General features: G+C 36.9%; 1 protein-coding gene and 1 pseudogene across 1 annotated transcript in view; one reads left to right on the top strand and one right to left on the bottom strand.

The window, feature by feature from the left end:
- Positions 1–3,564, top strand: part of kif3ca (kinesin family member 3Ca) — a 45,655-nt gene extending 42,091 nt beyond the window's left edge. The window contains exon 8 of the mRNA XM_061987200.2: positions 2,855–3,564. Within this exon, the coding sequence (XP_061843184.1) occupies positions 2,855–2,942 (88 nt within the window). The 3' untranslated portion in view covers positions 2,943–3,564. The remainder of the gene's footprint in view (positions 1–2,854) is intronic.
- A 10,322-nt stretch (positions 3,565–13,886) lies between these two features.
- Positions 13,887–17,782, bottom strand: LOC133623805 (toll-like receptor 5; annotated as a pseudogene).
- Between the last annotated feature and the right edge of the window lie 1,278 nt (positions 17,783–19,060).

The raw sequence follows: 19,060 nt of genomic DNA, 5'->3' as shown, positions 1-19,060 counted from the left end.
CAACCAAGTATTGAGTATTGTACATGCTCATATTTTTCATTTTCATACTTTTCAGTTGGCCAACATTTCTAAAAATCCCTTTTTTGTATTAGCCTTAAGTAATATTCTAATTTTGTGACACACGTAATTTTGGATTTTCATTTGTTGCCACTTCAAATCATCAAAATTAAATGAAATAAACATTTGAATGCATCAGTCTGTGTGCAATGAATAAATATAATGTACAAGTTACACCTTTTGAATGCAATTACTGAAATAAATCAAGTTTTTCAAAATATTCTAATTTACTGGCTTTTACCTGTATGTTAATACTAATTAATGAGAAAAGATTTGTTTTTAATGTAGGTATAGATTTTTTGAGCCTTTTTAAAGAAAATCATATCATCATAGAAAATTATGAAAATTACTCTATGACGTAATGGTGACCACGCCCCCACCGCCACTAGTATCTTGGCAGTTTAGGGGAAACCCTGTGTCTATATGTTAAGTTAAGTTAAAGTTAAAGTACCAATGATTGTCACACACACACTAGGTGTGGCGAAATTATTCTCTGCATTCAACCCATCCCTTTGATCACCCCCTGGGAGGTGAGGGGAGCAGTGGGCAGTAGCGGTGCCGCGCCCGGGAATAATTTTTGGTGATTTAACCCCCAATTCCAACCCTTGATGCTGAGTGCCAAGCAGGGAGACAATGGGTCCCATTTTTTATAAACTTTGGTATGACTCGGCTGGGGTTTAAACCCACAACCTACCGATCTCAGGGCGGACACTCTAACCACTATAAAGGTAAGGTTGTCCCGATACCAATATTTTGGTACTAGTACCGGGAGCAAAATATATTTCCATACTTTTCAAAATAAAGGGGACCACAACAAATTGCCTTTATTGGCTTTATTTTGACAAAATGTTTTTATTATACATTAAACATATGTTTCTTATTGCAATAAAAGAATACTTTTGTCATTAATTAAGACAGTGAACATACTAGACAACTTCTCTTTTAGTAGTGAGTAAGCAAAAAAAGGCTCCTAATTTGGCTGTTGACGTATGCAGTAACATTGTGTCATTTCTCATTCTATTATTTTGTCAAAATGATGATGGATTATTAATCTACTTGTTCATTTACTGTAAATATCTGCTCACTTTCTGTTTTAACATGTTTAACATGTTCTATCTACACTACTGTTCAAATTTTGGTATCAATCCAATGCCAAGTAGTTACTGTATAGTGTCATACATTGGTCATAATTAAAGTTATCTTGTGTCCGGGGACATATTTTCTGGGTTTATAAACAATAAAAAAGACAAAAGATTTTGTGATGATAAAAAATACAGATGTAATCATTGTAGTATCGACTATGTACGGCTCTTGTACTTTGTAGTTGATGTCTGTGTTAACCCACCCATGACATTTGTTTACATTCAAGAGCTTGCTTATGTTTACTTATTTTTCAGTACTCATATTATTTTGCACAACATACTGCATGTAATTGAAGTTCGTAAGGAAATAATTTTAATATTTACTCAATATTGTTACACGGCAATCCTGTGTTTTTGTCTGATTATGATTGTGATGCAACATTTAGTCAGTCAATAATCTTACGACAGTATGTAACCAGATATTAACAAGAAGATTAATAATAGTTTTTAGAAAATAATACTTACAGGAAATGACATATGTTACTGCATACATCAGTAGCAAAATTAGGAGCCTTTTTAACCTGTTTTGCCAAATAATATATTATGATATTTATTGTTATTGCAGGAGATACAGATTTTAGCCCAGGGGTGTCCAAACGTTTTGACTTGGGGGCCGTATTGGGCTAAACAAATTTGGTCGAGGGCCGAAAGTGTATATAGCCTATACATATATACAGTATGTGTACATATTATATTAATACTTATTGTAATTGGTTATTAAGAGTATGTCAAAGTTCGACTTCTACCTTGTTTACTTCTGTGACAACCTCCTTAAAGTTTTGTAATCAATCAGAAATATCAAGCAGCTAAAATGTGCCAAACATGGATAACTGTGGAGAGTGTTTTGTATTTTTCCCATCATGCTTTGTAATGGATTCAAGTGGGTGTAATTTGGAATTTTTGATAGTACAAGGATTTTTTATTATGATGTCCACAAAGTTCATTGAGCAGGTTGTGTTATGTGTGACCATGTCTGCTGACATTTTGTGTTGTTTGGATTTTTTATTTTTTTAGCACCATGACTAGGTAAGGTTGTTTGCATTAGGTCATATAATTAAATGATGCGCACTACAACCACCCAGGGTTTATTTTAAGTTCATTGCCCTGAACTACACACAATGTCTCTTCGATGGTGACGTAATAGTAGCATCAAATTTAAAATAAATGCAATTTCCCTGTGGGTAAGTTTCCTCTTTAAACTCATGATGTCTCACGGGCTAAATTAAAGACGTCGGTGGGTCGCTCTTGGCCTCCGGGCTGTTATTTGGACACCCCTGTTTTAGGCTGTATCGCCCATCCCTAATTTTTCATTTGTGGTATCCAGTTACTGAGATGATATATTTTAATATTTGGGTGAAGAAAAATAGCAACCTTTGCCATCAGTGAAGGAGTGAGATGCAATAATGTAAAGCACTTTAAGTCTACGTCGTGCATTAGCACGTAATGGAAAGATTAGCTTTTACTCCTCAGCCTTTGTAAATTATTCTGTAATGCACGGAGACCATATGTGGAATTATTCAGGATTAGACACCCCCATCAATCTCTCAGCAGCCTCTAATCCCATTGTAGAAACATAATCTTGTTAACCTAGGTTGTAATTCATACGACAACAACAAAGTCATTCTTATTTTAAATAACTCTCCCCTTTTTTGCAGGTGTCAAAGCCAAAAATCTATCACTTCTTCCTCCTCTAATGTTTCCCTGACTTCTTGCACTACGGCTGTGCCCGCAGCAGCGCAATGAAGATATATTTTTTTCAACCCCTTATTTATTTTAATGCAATTTTGGTGCTGGGACGGTCAACACAAAATATGAACTCTTTCATCTTTTTTGCGGGAAACTAAAGGACCTTACAAAAACGTATCATTCCGTTGCATGTGATCAAGTCTCTTAATGTTTCGATAAATGACGTGTGTGTGTGCGTGTCACCAAAGTGGCTTTTAACCTGTGTATGATATCTGTGTACATATTTCATGTGTTTGTGTCTTCTAGGGTAAAACGAAATGCCATCATGCATTCCTTCAAAGGGTTAACGTCCTGTTTGTGTTGCGCAGTAGGAAACGTGTTGTGTTCAGTGGCAGCTAATTTGGAAACCATGGTCACAATGTCGACCGTATTGACCCCAATGTGAGACAACTCTTCTCTTTCAAAACCTGTTTTTTGGGGGGAAAAATGGACAAAATTTGAACATCAAATGACACAATTTTTCATGAACCCCACTTCATTAATCATTATTAGCCTAAAATTAGCATCATAACTCTATCTCTGTTGTTTGCTAACTTGTCCGACCTTTGAGACTCTCTTTTTCACGGGTTTCTGTCACTGGTGATGACTGTGAGTGACAGGAAGTAAAGCTCTGACTTGCTCGGGGGGGGGGGGGGGGGGGGGACGCCATTTGGGTTAATACGGTAATTTAAATGATAGTAGAGGATGCCTTAAAATCTAACCAAAATGGAAAAAAAATACGTTTTATTATTTTTCAGTTCACATAATAAAGTAAGTAAGTAAGTAAATAAGTAAATTTTATTTATAAAGCGCTTTTCACAGATAAAATCACAAAGCGCTGTACAAAACATAGGTGAAGTAAAACAACAATTCAATTTAATACCACAAGGGCAACATCATGAAAAGGATACAAAGTGGATTCAAATGATAGTTAAAAGGTGCATTAACTAAAAGCTTTACTAAAAAGAGAAGTTTTCAAATGTTTCTTAAAAGTTTCTTCAACACAGTCATGATCACGGAGGGACTGGTGCAAATTGTTCCAGAGTCTGGGAGCTGTAGCCTGGAATGCATGAAAAACGAGTTTTTGGGATCTTTAGAAGACCCTGGCCTGAAGACCGGAGGCTGCGCCCTGAAGAGTCATAAACAATGAGAATGAGAATTGTGTTTTCATAACAGTATCAATAACTATTCATGATATCGATAAGAACTATTTAAAAAAACTAACTTGCCCGACCTATGATTTTTTATGGGTGATGATTGTGAGCGACGGGAAGAAAAGCTCTGACTTGCTTGGGGATATGTCATTTGGCTCACTACGGCAAAAGGGGTGCTCGAAAAAATTTCATTCACATCTGAATCGCGATTCTTATTCACCCCCATTCGAGATGGATTCATCATTTTCAAAAATCGGTAAAAATAAAAACCAAATTAATTTTTTTTTAAAGAATCAATTTTTTAAAATACGTTTTAGGCCACCTTCAAGCTTACATGCTGCACATAAAAGTCATACGTCAGCAACGAAAAGGAGGTTTTGCAACCTTTAATCTGTAAACGTTTTATTATAAATATTTTATCGATTAATACAATACGAGAATTATCACCCCAAGAATCGGAATTGGATCGAAACGTGAGGTGCCCTTGGATTGTAATTTAAATGACAAGAGTATAGGATGCTATAACCTGACATCTAAAAGAAAAAAACACGTTTTATTATATTTCAGTTCAAGTCTTAAAAATATATTTAGAATTATAGTATAATAAAAGTATCAATATTCATAATATACGGTAGGCAATGTTCCCTCTAAGGTGCGCGCCTGTACAATTGCGCACTGCTCAAGCGTCCTCTGCGCACGGCAAATGTATGCCACGCACAAAATCAAATAAAAAAATAAGCGCATAACAATTATCGACACACGGAAACGACAGAGAAAACAGTTTTCGTCATCATTGTTCAAATATTGTAACGTCTGTCGAGACGCTTTGAGGACATGAATTCCATCGATCACTTTACTGAGCAAAACTCTTTATTGTCGGCCATAACATCACCAAAACATTAGTAAAAAAAATGTAATCTAGCAAAACTGGTCATTTTCTGCAGTACAAACCAGACCAAAACCAACTTTGTTATATCAACAGCAGCCGCTCGGTCTTTCTCACTTGCGCCAACACATGCACATGTGTTACTTAGCCAGTGATGCGTTTACAGCCACACAAAAAGTCGGACAACTCCAATACCACACATCAAGTGTAATTCCAGGTCGTTACACTATGATTTACCAATCAAATGTGTGCTTATTCTAGTGTCATTTATTAGGAATCTTAATTTATAAATATTAATCATGAAATGCTGTTAGTATATTAAATAAATAAAAATAAAAATATATTTTTTACAAACAGGAAGTTGCAGGAATGTACACATGATCCCCTGCTTACATCTCATTGTGCAACATGTGAATGTTTTAATGGGAACTAAATGCAATGTCTGAAAGGAGTACAAATTATTTCCAAAGCAGGACCTCCACCCAGACAAACAATACAAGTACACAGTTCATGAAAAACAATATTTTTTGTTATTGTCAAGTGGGCCTAAACACTTATATTAGAAAATAACCTCATGGAAATGACTGCTGTCATTTGATTATAATAATAAGAGAATGTTGTCTGTCTATCTGTGTTGGCCCTGCGGTGAGGTGGGGACTTGTCCAGGGTGTACCCCGCCTTCCGCCCGAATGCAGCTGAGATAGGCTCCAGCACCCCCCGCGACCGCGAAAGGGACAAGCGGTAGAAATTAGATGGATGGATGGAGATTTAACTTGTTATTTAGTCAGGTTTGGGACAGGTGTGCTGCTGGTGCAGCCACAGTGTGCACGTCTGATGTTGCTCACATGGGCTCCACTGAATGCTCAGGGAGTTTTTGCATTTGCTCACACACATGAAAAATTAGAGGGAACATTGACGGTAGGTAAAGATGCTTTCAAACAACCAAAACATCCTTCTGATACAATACAATGTTAGGTTTACGTACATAATAACGCATATGTATTTACACAATGGGACATTTATTTAAGAAGTGAGTATGTAAATATATATATATGATAATGGATAAATCTATTAATTGTTACAAATGTGATGGATTACTGGCAGGAATTTAAACTACTACTACTAGTTTGTGATCTAAACAGGAGTTCAGAACAGCCACATGGGAAAAAAAATAAATAATTATTGTTAATACAAAAAAGAACACATTGGGCAACTTACTGTAAAACAGACCTAGAGGGCAGCAGAACCATGTGATTTCTCCTCGCCAATCAGCGAAAAGAAAGATTATAATGCCATATTATGAAAGAAAGAAGTGTATATTATAGAAATATTTACATTATTTGGAGATATTAAAAGAAAAAAAGATACAATGTAAATGTGTTTCCACCAAACTCTCGTGCACACAGCATACAAACCAGACATTTTTAGACACGTGAGTGGTGGTCACTGAGCATATCTGAGCACCTAATTGACCCAGTTTTTTTTCCAGGAAGAACTGATTCACCCAAATGTTCATGTTGAGTGTCGTCCAATGAAAGTGAAAGTAGAAGTAAATGCAATTGACCTTTAAAAACAGGAAGTACTGTAGTGATTGTGTGATGGACACTAAACGTGCAATGCGAGAGGATTATTTTGATTAGGTTACAGATGCAAGAAAAGTACAAGTCAGGGTAGATTTTCATTGTGTATGTTTAATAATGTTTTTTTTTAATTTATTTATTGGATTTTATCCGCTATTCATACATTTGAACTCTGGTGGTAACAGCAGGGTGAATGTGATTGCTCTTTACACATTGTCTCCTTGTTACACACGTGTCCGTTCTGTGTCGGGATTGTAAAATATCACATGCCGATGGAGGAGGGTGGGAAAAAAAGGAAAAAGGAAGGGGGGGGGGGGGGGGTGGATGCAGTGAGCCAAAGACAATCAGGAAGTGAGGAAGGACTGTGGAGGAGGTGGATATGGAGCCAGTCTCCATGGTAACCTGCCAGTGGAGGGATTGGATGGTGGGGGGGTCGCGTATATCTCTATGTGGTTGTAAAAAAGCTGAGCTCGTCTGTCTTGATTGGGGGGAAACACTAATAAAAACACTTTCAAAAGCAATTACTTGGTACTTTTAATGCTATTTGAGCAATTTGCCAACCATTTTCTCAAAAGACTTGGATATACATTATAGTGTATGTTCAGCTTGTGTAGCAGTCCTGCATATATCCACTACCCACGGAATCCATTCTTTTTCTAAATAGCCAGCAAAGTGTCCAATATACAGTCAAGCATGGTGCGGGTGGGCGTGCACGAGTGCTGGTGGCACTGTGGAGCTGCGGTTCATTCACCTCCTAAGTCCATTTGTAATCAACATACCAGGTAATCTGTTTCATCCTAACAATATTACTTGTTTTATATTTATATTGTAAACAAGTATTCCATAATGATTGCGTTGGTTGTATAGGTGGTATACATGAACAATATTGAGGTGAATTTGTGTCTTTAAAACTAAAGTATTTTTTGGACAGTGAATTTATGCGACTTAATTTTGTGATCTGAATATTTTTAACGAATAAAATGAAATAAAATATATGTGTTTAAAAATTCAGTTTGCCAAAATACAGTGCTTTACAATACATGTGTAAAAAAAATTCCGTGTATAAAAATCAGTGTATAAAAATTCTGAGTAAATATGAATTCGGTGCCAAAAAAAAAAATTGATTCAGAAAAGTTCAGTGTATAAAAATAAAAATCAGTGCAGAAATACTTGGTGCTTTAATACAATACAATTTTTTACACTGCATTTTTTTGCAATTTTTTTTTTACTCTGAATCTTTTGGAAAAACATTTTTTACACTTGAATTTCAAAGCACTGTATTTTGACGAACTGAATTTTTGAACAAACATCCATGTATCCACCCACCTTCTTCTGCTTATCCCAAGTCAGGTTGCGGGGGCAGCAGCCTAAGCAGAGCAACCCAGGGAGACATAGTCTCTCCACCGTGTCCTGGGTCTTCTCTGTGGTCTCCTACCGGTCAGACTTGCCCTAAACACCTCCCGAAGTAGACTTTCGGGGGGCATTCTGACCAGATTCCCAAACCACCGCATCTGGCTCCTCTCTATGTGGAGGAACAGCGGCTTTACTCTGAGCTCCGACTGAATGACAGAGCTTCTCACCCTATCTCTAAGGGAGAGTCCCGCCACCCGACGGAGGAAACTCGTTTCAGCCGCTCATACACGTGATCTTGTCCTTTCGGTCATAACCCAAAGCTCATGACCATAGGTGAGGATGGGAACGTAGATGGACCGGCAAATTAAGAGCCTTTCCTTCTTCACCATGACAATACACACACACACTTTGCTCACACATTTTTATTTATTGAAGTTGTCAGCATAATTCAGTTTACAAAATCCAAATGTAAAAAAACAAAAAAATGTAGTTACATAATTCTATGTCAAAAATATTTTGTAATAAAGACACAAATTAATGATGTGATAAAATATTAAATCATGTCTCAAACAGGGTTTATTTTTTTCAAAGGCATGAAAAAAATAAAGAAAAACATATTTTTCAAACGTGTAAAGCCAGGCGGTGTTTCCCCACATTGAATCCAATGGAGGCCAACATTAGTTAGGCAGGTATAGTTGACTATATAAAACATACCGTAATTCATTATGTTGTGTTATTTACAAATACTTCAATAATGCACAACTTAGGTCATTTTTTGACTGCGTTATATGAGAAAAAAAATGTAGGCATAGGATTTATTTTATTTTTTAACGTTATGTAATCTGAAGTGTTTGAAGAGTACTGGTCAATCCAAGAAGAACAATATATAATAAAAAAAATTAAAAGCTAGTATTAATCATGTATATACACTGATTAATCACACGATTTATTTTGCGTGCACATGCTCCTTTACCTTAGCCGCAGATGGTTACCTGAAAGGTGGTGCAAGTCAGTGACCAGGTCAATTAATAATTTTTTTTTTTTATATTTAATTTAATTCAATGTTATACTGTAATGACAAGTTGTTTAGTGTGGTGCATCAGATAAGGTCGGTGGGTGTCCTGCAGGAGACAACAGGGAATTTACTTCCCCTCATGCAATTTGAGTCTTATCTGCAGATGACTTACAGGCAAGGAGAGGCCTCATTTTCATCCCCCCCGCCTGTACGGTAATTAAATATTTCATGATCAGCGCAGTTGTGTTGGGACAGCGTTTTAGATCATTTTACAGTGGCGCAATTGTCAAATGAATTACATTTATACAAGTATCCTCTTATTTTTCATCATATTTTAGCAAATAATTCATAATAAAAAAAACCTACCAATGTACAATGGAAGATAGTAGGAGAAGATGATAGGAGAAGCAAGATGGAGGTTCTTTGCTGCCCTCTGCTGTCAGAATAGAGTAAATGCCTCCAGAGTCCACTTTATCCCTTGTGCAACCTTTTACTCTTATAATCCAAAAGGGATCCGCTCATAAAAGTGTTATAGGTCAGTAATAAAAGAGTAAAATATTTGAGGTTGGGTAATTGCAGCCTTGAATAGGTCAATAATTTATAACAACATTGGTTTTGATGCAGAAGACAAAAAAGTTAAATTTTACAGAGTTAAAGGAGCCACATGTAATAATTTCATGTCAAGTCATCATTAAATGGCCCTGATATGTCAAAAGGCATTAATAAATCATGTTCTTTTCGAATACCTCTGTAACTGATAACAGTAGTTCAGCCGGGATATGCTCCTTTTAAAATTAGATTCACTGCCCCGGAATCTTGTTATTGTTTTCACTTCCATGTCCCACCCTCTACCGTTTGACCAATTAGAAAGTACGTGAATGTGTCACATCCAGGTTGCCAGTTACGCACCGCCATCTTCGTCTAGCTACTGCCACTGGTAAAGTTACTAAACATGTCAGACCTTAGTAAATCTAAAAAATGTCGATACGATTCTCAACTTATTCATGACAAAGCCAGGAACAAAACCAGGATTTGTATCGGGGATGCCTTTGAAAGATGAAGACGATTGAAGGCGGAGAAGATTTAATTGTTAATTTCCTCTTTGATAGGTAAGTAAGGTATTTACATTTTCTTATTACTTGTAATAAATGGATATTTTGTATGTAAACTATATTGTCCAATACAGTCTATGATCTTGTCTAATAAAACTAGTATGTTCGTGCAACGAATGCTTAGTGTGGTGGTGCTTCGCTCCTTGTGTAATGCTTAGCATGCTAGCCAGGTCAATGACACATCGACATATAGGCTAACGGGGGAAATATATACTGTCTATTTTGTGCCTATTTTGTTCTCAATTTGCTGATACGCTGAGGAAATGGGTTCCAACATTAGCACGGTTGTCATCATGGCAATGTGAAACGTATGTGGACTGCCAAATCACATGATCAAATAATTCCTCGTTCGTGTTTGCATATTGTGGACTACATGTACCAAGTTATATGGCAATCTGAAATGTTTGAAACAGTAACCTGTAGACATACCTGGGTAAAATGTCTCCTCTTTAGTTTTGGGCGCAATCTCTACTTATTTTCACCAGTATAACTATTGCTAGCGTTGGTTGTAGTTTGTTTTAGTCTTTGTTTTCTGATAGTACTGACAATAATCATATGACTCGACGTCTATTACACCGGTCGCCCAGACTGGGAGGGGGTCCCCACATCTGCGGTCCCCTCCAAGGTTTCTCATTGTCATCCCATTGGGTTGAGTTTTTTCTTGCCCTGATGTGGAATCTGAGCCGAGGATGTCGTTGTGGCTTGTGCAGCCCTTTGAGACACTCGTGATTTAGGGCTATATAAGTAAACTTTGATTGATTGATGGATTGATTGATTGCCATTTTTATTGTGATGCTGTACGTGATATTGTACTTCTTCCTGAAAATAGCCTAATTTCTGTGTAAAATGTGTTGGTTAGAGATTTGTTATTGACAAAAAGCTTGTCTAGTCCAGTGTTTTTCAACCTTTTTTGAGCCAAGGCACATTTTTTGCGTTGAAAAAATGCGGAGGCACACCACCAGCAGAAATAATTAAAAACGAAACTTAGTTGACAGTAAAAAGTCGTTGTCGCAATTGTTGGGTATGACTTTAAACCATAACCAAGCATGCATCAATATAGCTCTTGTCTCAAAGTAGGTGTACTGTCACCACCTGTCACATCATGCCGTGACCTATTTTGAGTTTTTTGCTGTTTTCCTGCGTGTAGTGTTTTAGTTCTTGTCTTGCGCTCTTATTTTGGTGGCTTTTTCTCTTTTTTTGGTATTTTCCTGAAGCAGTTTCATGTCTTCCTTTTGAGCGATATTTCCCGCATCTACTTTGTTTTAGCAATCAAGAATATTTCAGTTGTTTTTATCCTTCTTTGTGGGGACATTGTTGATTGTCATGTCATGTTCGTATGTACATTGTAGACGCCGTCTTTGCTCCACAGTAAGTCTTTGCTGTCGTCCAGCATTCTGTTTTTGTTTACTTTGTAGCCAGTTCAGTTTTAGTTTCGTTCTGCATAGCCTTCCCTAAGCGTCAATGCTTTTTCTTAGGGCCACTTACCTTTTGTTTTTTTTTGGTTTAAGCATTAGTCACCTTTTTACCTGCACACTGCCTCTCGCTGTTTCCGATATCTAAAAAGCAATTACGGTAGCTACCGGCTCCCACCTACTGATATGTAAGAGTATTACACGGTTACGCTGCCGAGCTCTAGACAGCACCGACACTCGTCAACAGAACATAATTTGCAGATTATAATTACTGATTTGCAAAAAATATTTTAACCCAAATAGGTGAAATTAGATCCATCTCCTACGGCACACCAGACTGTATCTCACGGCACACTAGCCGCGGCACAGTGGTTGAAAAGGAGAGGGAGGGGACTACATCATTTTGACCGTGATTACAGTCCCATTTCTGGCCACATTATTACATAAGGCTCCTTTAATGAGCTAACATGAGAGAAAAAGCTGGCAGTATTTGGTTGAGTTTGACTTAACAGAAGTATGTTATATATATCTACCATGTTATATATACCTGCCCAAGATCATTACCATTGCATTTGAGTGGTTTCATGACAGTTTAACTCATTTACGGTCATCAAAGCTCTGAGAATTATGCAACTTGGTTTTTAGTGCCACCTAATGGTTAAGGAGTGCAACTACACCAAAACAATATTTTCTTGTTTTTTCAGTTGGCAAGAACGAGATTCATTCAATATTTTTTTTTTCCCATTAATTTTTTTATTGACATCCAGCATCAGACATTCCTATCCATTACATCATATATCTGTTGTCTGCCTAAATGCCAAAATATTTTTTTGTTTATATCCCAACGATGCCACCCACCCAAAAGAAAAAAACATCAAGAAAACAAAATAATTATATTTACAGATAAATCAATTAAATAAATAAAATAATAATAATAATAATACAAAAATAAATAAATAATAATAATAATCAGAAATAAAATAATTTGAACAGATAGTAAATACTTTTTTTTTAACAAAATTAAAAATTAAAATTTTTAGACAGTACAATCACTAATTCGAGAAATTAAAATCAGGCTTATAGGGCAGTGGTTCTCAACCTTTTTTAGGGCTATATAAATAAACATTGATTGATTGATTGATTGATTGATTTTTTCAGTGATGTACCCCCTGTGAACATTTTTTTTAATCCAAGTACCCCCTAATCAGAGCAAAGCATTTTTGGTTGAAAGAAATAGATAAAGAAGTAAAATACAGCACTATGTCATCAGTTTCTGATTTATTAAATTGTATAACCGTGCAAAAATATTGCTCATTTGTAGTGGTCTTTCTTGAACTATTTGGAAAAAAAAACTATTTGGAAAAAAAAGATGTACAAATAACTAAAAACGTGTTGAAAAATAAACAAGTGATTCAATTATAAATAAAGATTTCTACACATAGAAGTAATCATCAACTTAAAGTGCCCTGTTTGGAGATTGTAATAGAGATCCATCTGGATTCATGAACTTAATTCTAAACATTTCTGCACAAGAAAAGAAATCTTTAACATCAATATTTATGGAACATGTCCACAAAAAAATCTAGCTGTCAACACTGAATATTGCATTGTTGCATTTCTTTTCACAGTTCTTTTTGACAGACATTTTAGTGAGGGTCAAACCATCCTGGCATGGGGGAAACTCTGGATTTATGGTAATGAATGGAATAGCCTACTTGATTTGATGTTCAGTTTATGAACTTACATTCATATTTTGTTGAAGTATTATTCAATAAATATATTTATAAAGGATTTTTGAATTGTTGCTATTTTTAGAATATTTAAAAATAAATCTCACGTGCCCCTTGGCATACCTTCAAGTACCCCCAGGGGTACGCGTACCCCCATTTGATAACCGCTGTTATAGGGCGTGACATAATTGACCCAGTTTTTCCAGTATGAAGTACATTTCTCCAATTTATAATTTTTTTATTTTAATGGAAAAGACATAGTAATATGCCAAGATTACGGTCTGTTTAAAAAGCAGTTTTAATGGGAGTCAATGGGACTGAAAGAGGTCTTAAAAGAAAGTGTGCCTACTTTATTTTTTATGTCAAAAACACAATGCAATTTGATATAAGAAATGTTGTCAAAACCTTCCGGTATAATTGTTTACCTTTGACGTTTAAACTGAACAATCATATCACTTAATAAACACATTTAATGCCTGTTTTGGGTACTGGGGTGTACAAGTGTTAAGATATCAAATTTGGTAACCACTCTTAAATGCTAAATGTAAAAATCCCTGCTAAGAGCTTTCAGTGGCAAGAAGATGAGTTTGGTAATCCAAAAGAGGAACTTTATGAAAACCAACAGGAAATTCACACCTGAATTCTTCAACGGGATTTAAGAAGGTTACATTTGTCTTGTTCAGCCATGTCAAGAAGCTCCTCAGGTTTGCGTCACAGCGGAATCGATTCATCTTTAAATCGAGCCTGCCGAGAGAACCGAAAGCGGTCGGATCGGGAGACGCTATGAAGTTATCTGCCAGATGAAGTGACTTCAGGCTTCTGGGAAATATATGAGGCTGGAGATGCGTTAAGGCATTAGATGAGAGGTCCAGCTCCATAAGTGCGGTGAGATGCTTAAAGATGCCCTGAGGAAGAGCACGTAAGGCATTGGAGCTCAGGTTAAGTTTGACCACATGATGGTTGAGGATGTTGAGGCAGGTGCCTTGAGACCACATGGACTGCAGATTTATGCCGTGGAGATCTAACACCTCAACACTGCCCACCCCTCGAGGTGTGGAGCACCACTTGACTGGGTTGTCTCCATGGTGGAGCTGCCGGAGGTGTTTCAGCTTAACTCCCAGCAGGTTTTCCACTCTATTGCCTTCGATGTTTAAATATGTGATATTCGAGGCAAATACAGAGAAACCGTCCATCGATGTTAATTTATTGTCCTTCAAATAGAGATGGTGTAAACTCGGCAGAGGACTGGGGAATCCAAGCTGCCTTAGAGAGTTTCCAGTCAGTTTTAAAACCTTTAGACTCAAAAGTCCTCTGAACGCCTGAAAGCCCAACACGCCGATGTGATTACTCGATAAATCCAACACTTGTAAGTTTCTTAGAGGAGCAAAACTGTGGGAGTAGATTTCCCCGAGTAAATTCCAAGACAGGTTGAGCGCCTTTAAACCTTCCTGGCCCTCAAAGGCACCTTTGTGTATCTGATTGACTTTGTTACCTGAGAGGTCAATGATTTTAGCGTCTGGTAGGAGACTGAATACTCCTTTTTGGACTGCAAATATCCTGTTTTTAGACAGATCAAGAAAACTGAGAGAACTGTTCTGTAGGCCTTCAAATGTGCTTCTGTCTACATCCTGAAGGTTGCTAAATGAGAACCCTTTGCCAATGTGTCCTGATAGCTTGAGATGGGAAATCTTTGTGCCTACAACGGCCTTGAAAAACAGCTTTAATTTGGCTATACTCAAGCCGTTATGAGACAAGTCAAGAGTTTTGAAGGATATTCCTCTGAAAGGATTCCCACAATCATGCCAGTCACTGCTGTTCATAACATGAAGGCTGTTTGACTCCAAATTCACATATTCAAAGTTCTTCCCTTGAAAAGCGGCCAGGTCGGGCTCGCATATTTTGTTGATACGATTTAGTTTTAGATTCAGATGTTTCAGATTGGTCATATTGGCAAAAAACGTTGAAGGCTGCAGTCTCTTTATGTGGTTAGCAAAGAGGTTAAGTGTCTCTAAAGACGTCAGCGGCTTCAGAAAGTCGCCCTGCAGGATGGAATCTTCAAGACCACAGTAATCCAGGTGGAGACTCTGCAAACTGGACAATCCTGAAAAGGCGTGAGGCTCCAGTTGAAGTCTGACATTGAAGCCAAGAACCAACTTCTTGAGGCGTCTTTGCCGAATGAATGTTTGGTCTCTGATTACAAGGGGTGAATACTGGCGACCCAGGTCCAGCTCCTGTAGCACCTCCAGGCCAGACAAAGAGGTGGCGTTGAGCTCCCTGATGTGGTTCATTTCCATGTACAGGTGGGTGATGTTGGGAGGCAGAACAGGAACCCAATGCAGATTCTTGAAGGCACAGTTGGCTACAGGGCCCACTATGAGGCAGGACGTGTGGCAGCCTGGCACCTGTAAGTTGGTAATTGATTCGTTTAAAATGCCAACACAGGTTTAAAATCAACTAAAAAGACTGGCAAGAAATATTTGACATTTGAAGGAGATTATGGTCACTGGCCAAAACCAGTGAAGTTGGCACATTGTGTAATTCATAAATAAAAACAGAATACAATGATTTGCAAATCTTTTTCAACTTGTATTTAATTGAATAGACTGCAAAGACAAGATATTTCATGTTCGAACTGAGAAACTTCGTTTTTTCCCCCAAATAACCATTAACTTAGAATTTCATGGCAGCAACACTTTGCAAAAAAGTTGGCACAGGGGCATTTTTACCACTGTGTTACATGGCCTTTCCTTTTAACAACACTCAGTAAACGTTTGGGAACTGAGGAGACCAATTTTTGAACCCACTGGGTCACGGACACCCTGTACAAAATAGTGTTTTAAAAATAATCTAGTCCTAAAGGTCATACTTGCCAACCTTGAGACCTCCGATTTCGGGAGGTGGGGGTTGGGGGCGTGGTCGGGGGTGGGGCAGGGCGTGGTTAAGAGGGGAGGAGTATATTGACAGCTAGAATTCACCAAGTCAAGTATTTCATATATATATATATATATATATATATATATATATATATATATATATATATATATATATATATATATATATATATATCTACATCCTGAAAATATGCAAACAAAACTGTGTTTAGATAATTGATACTTCAAACTTGCATAAATAAATATTAAGGAATATAACATAACTTGGCTTCTGAGAGCTTCAAAATGTAATGAATAAAATGCTAAAGTTGTTGATAAACAAGCAATTATTTTAATAATTAAATATGGTCATTTTAAATGAATTATTATGATGATTTAAAATTAATTATTTCAAATATGTTTATTTTAATGTATAATTATATGGCTGGATGTAATAAGGAGTCAGAAAAATTACAAATAAAAATACAATTCATTTTGATGTTTTTAGCAAAATATAGTAAAAATTATTTCGTTTTTTTTTTTTAAATTAATAAATATATTTATTTTTAAGTAACATAAACATAATAATACAATTTCTATCTAGTCTGGATGATTTAGTTCTTGTCACCCTGTTGTCCTCCCGTCGTGAAAAAAGGCTGTCCTCATGCACTCAGGTCCGCATGGAACTGGAGAGGGCGTGGCCTCCAGCTCCGGCTGAAAATCGGGAGATTTTCGGGAGAATATTTGTCCCGGGAGGTTTTTGGAGAGGCGCTGATTTTCGGGAGTCTCCCAGAAAATTCGGGAGGGTTGGCAAGTATGCTAAAGGTACTCTAACTAATCGCTAATCGCTAGCTGGCGACTAGCGTGTTAATTAGAGATGTCCAATAATATCGGCCTGCCGATATTATCGGCCGATGAATGCGTTAAAATGTAATATCAGAAATTATCGGTATCGTTTTTTTTATTATCGGTATTGTTTTTTTGTGGTTGTTTTTTTATTAAATCAACATAAAAAACACAAGATACACTTACAATTAGTGCACCAACCCAAAAAACCTTCCTCCCCCATTTACACTCATTCACATTCATTCACACAAAAGGGTTGTTTCTTTCTGTTATGAATATTCTGGTTCCTACATTATATATCAATATATATCAATACAGTCTGCAAGGGATACAGTCCGTAAGCACACATGATTGTGCGTGCTGCTGTTAATTCCACGACTGTATATATCGGTTGATATCGGTATTGGTTGCTATCGGTATCGGTAATTAAAAAGTTGGACAATATCGGAATATCGGATATCGGCAAAAAGCCATTATCGGACATCCCTAGTGTTAAATGTAGCTAATTTAAATGCTAACATTAATAGAATAACGATTATTTATCCATGTTTTTATTTTTAAATTACATTTTTATTTATTTATCAGAGTTTGTTTAGAAATGAAAAATGTAGTAGAGAGTATCAATATGTATTATTAAAACATGTCTAATCAAACAAAAATTTAACGGAAGACCTCTGTTGACAACCACCCTTTTGAAGACCCGTTTTTGGAATTACTTTTTAAAGACACAAAGACACAAAAAAATTAAATGTAATAAAAACTGTTAACCAATATACTAATATTGACCTTTTAAGGCGTTCCTACCTGTTGGAGGATGAAGACGACGATTACAAGAAAGGAAGACAACTTTATCATCATCTTGCTTTTTAGCGGAAAAGTGAACCTCACTGAGCTTGTTGTGTTATTATTTGGCTTGTGGTGGACATTGACCCGCAAACGTACTGTAAACATGACGCACAACAGGATTTCCCGTTTTGCCTCTTTTGTACAGATTTGCAACAAGAGGGGAAGAACATTGTTTGTGGGCCTGTGGTCATTAGGTTTTGTAAAATATTAGGTCTTTTTGTATAGAAATTGCGCTTATAAACGTGTTTGTTCAATCACAAACCCCACAGTGCAGCACACAAAGAATAAAAATATGTCTTTCATTTGTGTCTTCCTAAATCTTTGCAAAGTGATGGATGTCCTGTTGTGTTTGTATACCATTTGATCACACGGGCCTGCTGAATTTCACAACCACAGGACAATGGAAGTTAGTCCAAAGGATCAAAGGAAAACCCAGTCCATAGTTTATTCTATTCTCAGAATTTTATCCATCTATCAATCTACTGTATCTAACATAATAGGGGACATGTGTCAGCCTAGTACAGTATTTTTCAACCTTTTCTGAGCCAAGGCACATTTTTTTCATTGAAAAAATGCGGAGGGACACCACCAGCAGAAAACATAAAAAAATTAAACTCAGTAGCCGATATTGACAATAAAAAGTTGTTCTCGCAATTGTTGGATACGAATTCAAACCATAACCAAGCATGCATCACTATAGCTCTTGTCTCAAAGTAGGTGTACTGTCACCACCTGTCACATCACGCCGTGACTTATTTGGAGGTTTTTTTTGGGTGTTTTCCTGTGTGTAGTGTTTTAGTTCTTGTCTTGCGCTCCTATTTTGGTGACTTTTCCTCTTTTGTTGGTATTTTCCTGTAGCAGTTTCATGTCTGCCTTGAACATTATTCCCCACACCTGTTTTTTTTTCTCGCAATCAAGACTATATTAGTTGTGCGGACGCTATCCTTCTTTGTGGGGACATTGTTGATTGTCATGTCATGTACGGACGTACTTTGTGGACGCCGTCTACTCCACACGCTGTAAGTCTTTGCTGTCGTCCAGCATTCTGTTTTTTTTTACTTTGCAGCCAGTTCAGTTTTAGTTTAGTTTTACATAGCCATCCCTAAGCGTCAATGTCCTTTCTTAGCGGCACTTGCATTTTTGGTTTAAGTTAGATACATTTTTAACTACACGCTGCCTCCCACATAGTGTGAGCACAACAAACCATGTTCCCGACATCTACAGAGCAATTAGCTACCTGCTGCTACCTACTGATTGCGGATTATAATTACTGGCTTGCAAAAAATATTTTTAACCCAATTAGGTGACATTACATAATTGCCACAGGGGTTA

The sequence above is a fragment of the Nerophis lumbriciformis genome, linkage group LG26 (assembly GCF_033978685.3).
Source record: "Nerophis lumbriciformis linkage group LG26, RoL_Nlum_v2.1, whole genome shotgun sequence".
Taxonomy (NCBI): Eukaryota; Metazoa; Chordata; class Actinopteri; order Syngnathiformes; family Syngnathidae; genus Nerophis; species Nerophis lumbriciformis.
The sequence above is the reverse complement of the archived record's forward strand: the minus strand, read 5'-3'. Positions and strand labels throughout refer to the sequence as shown.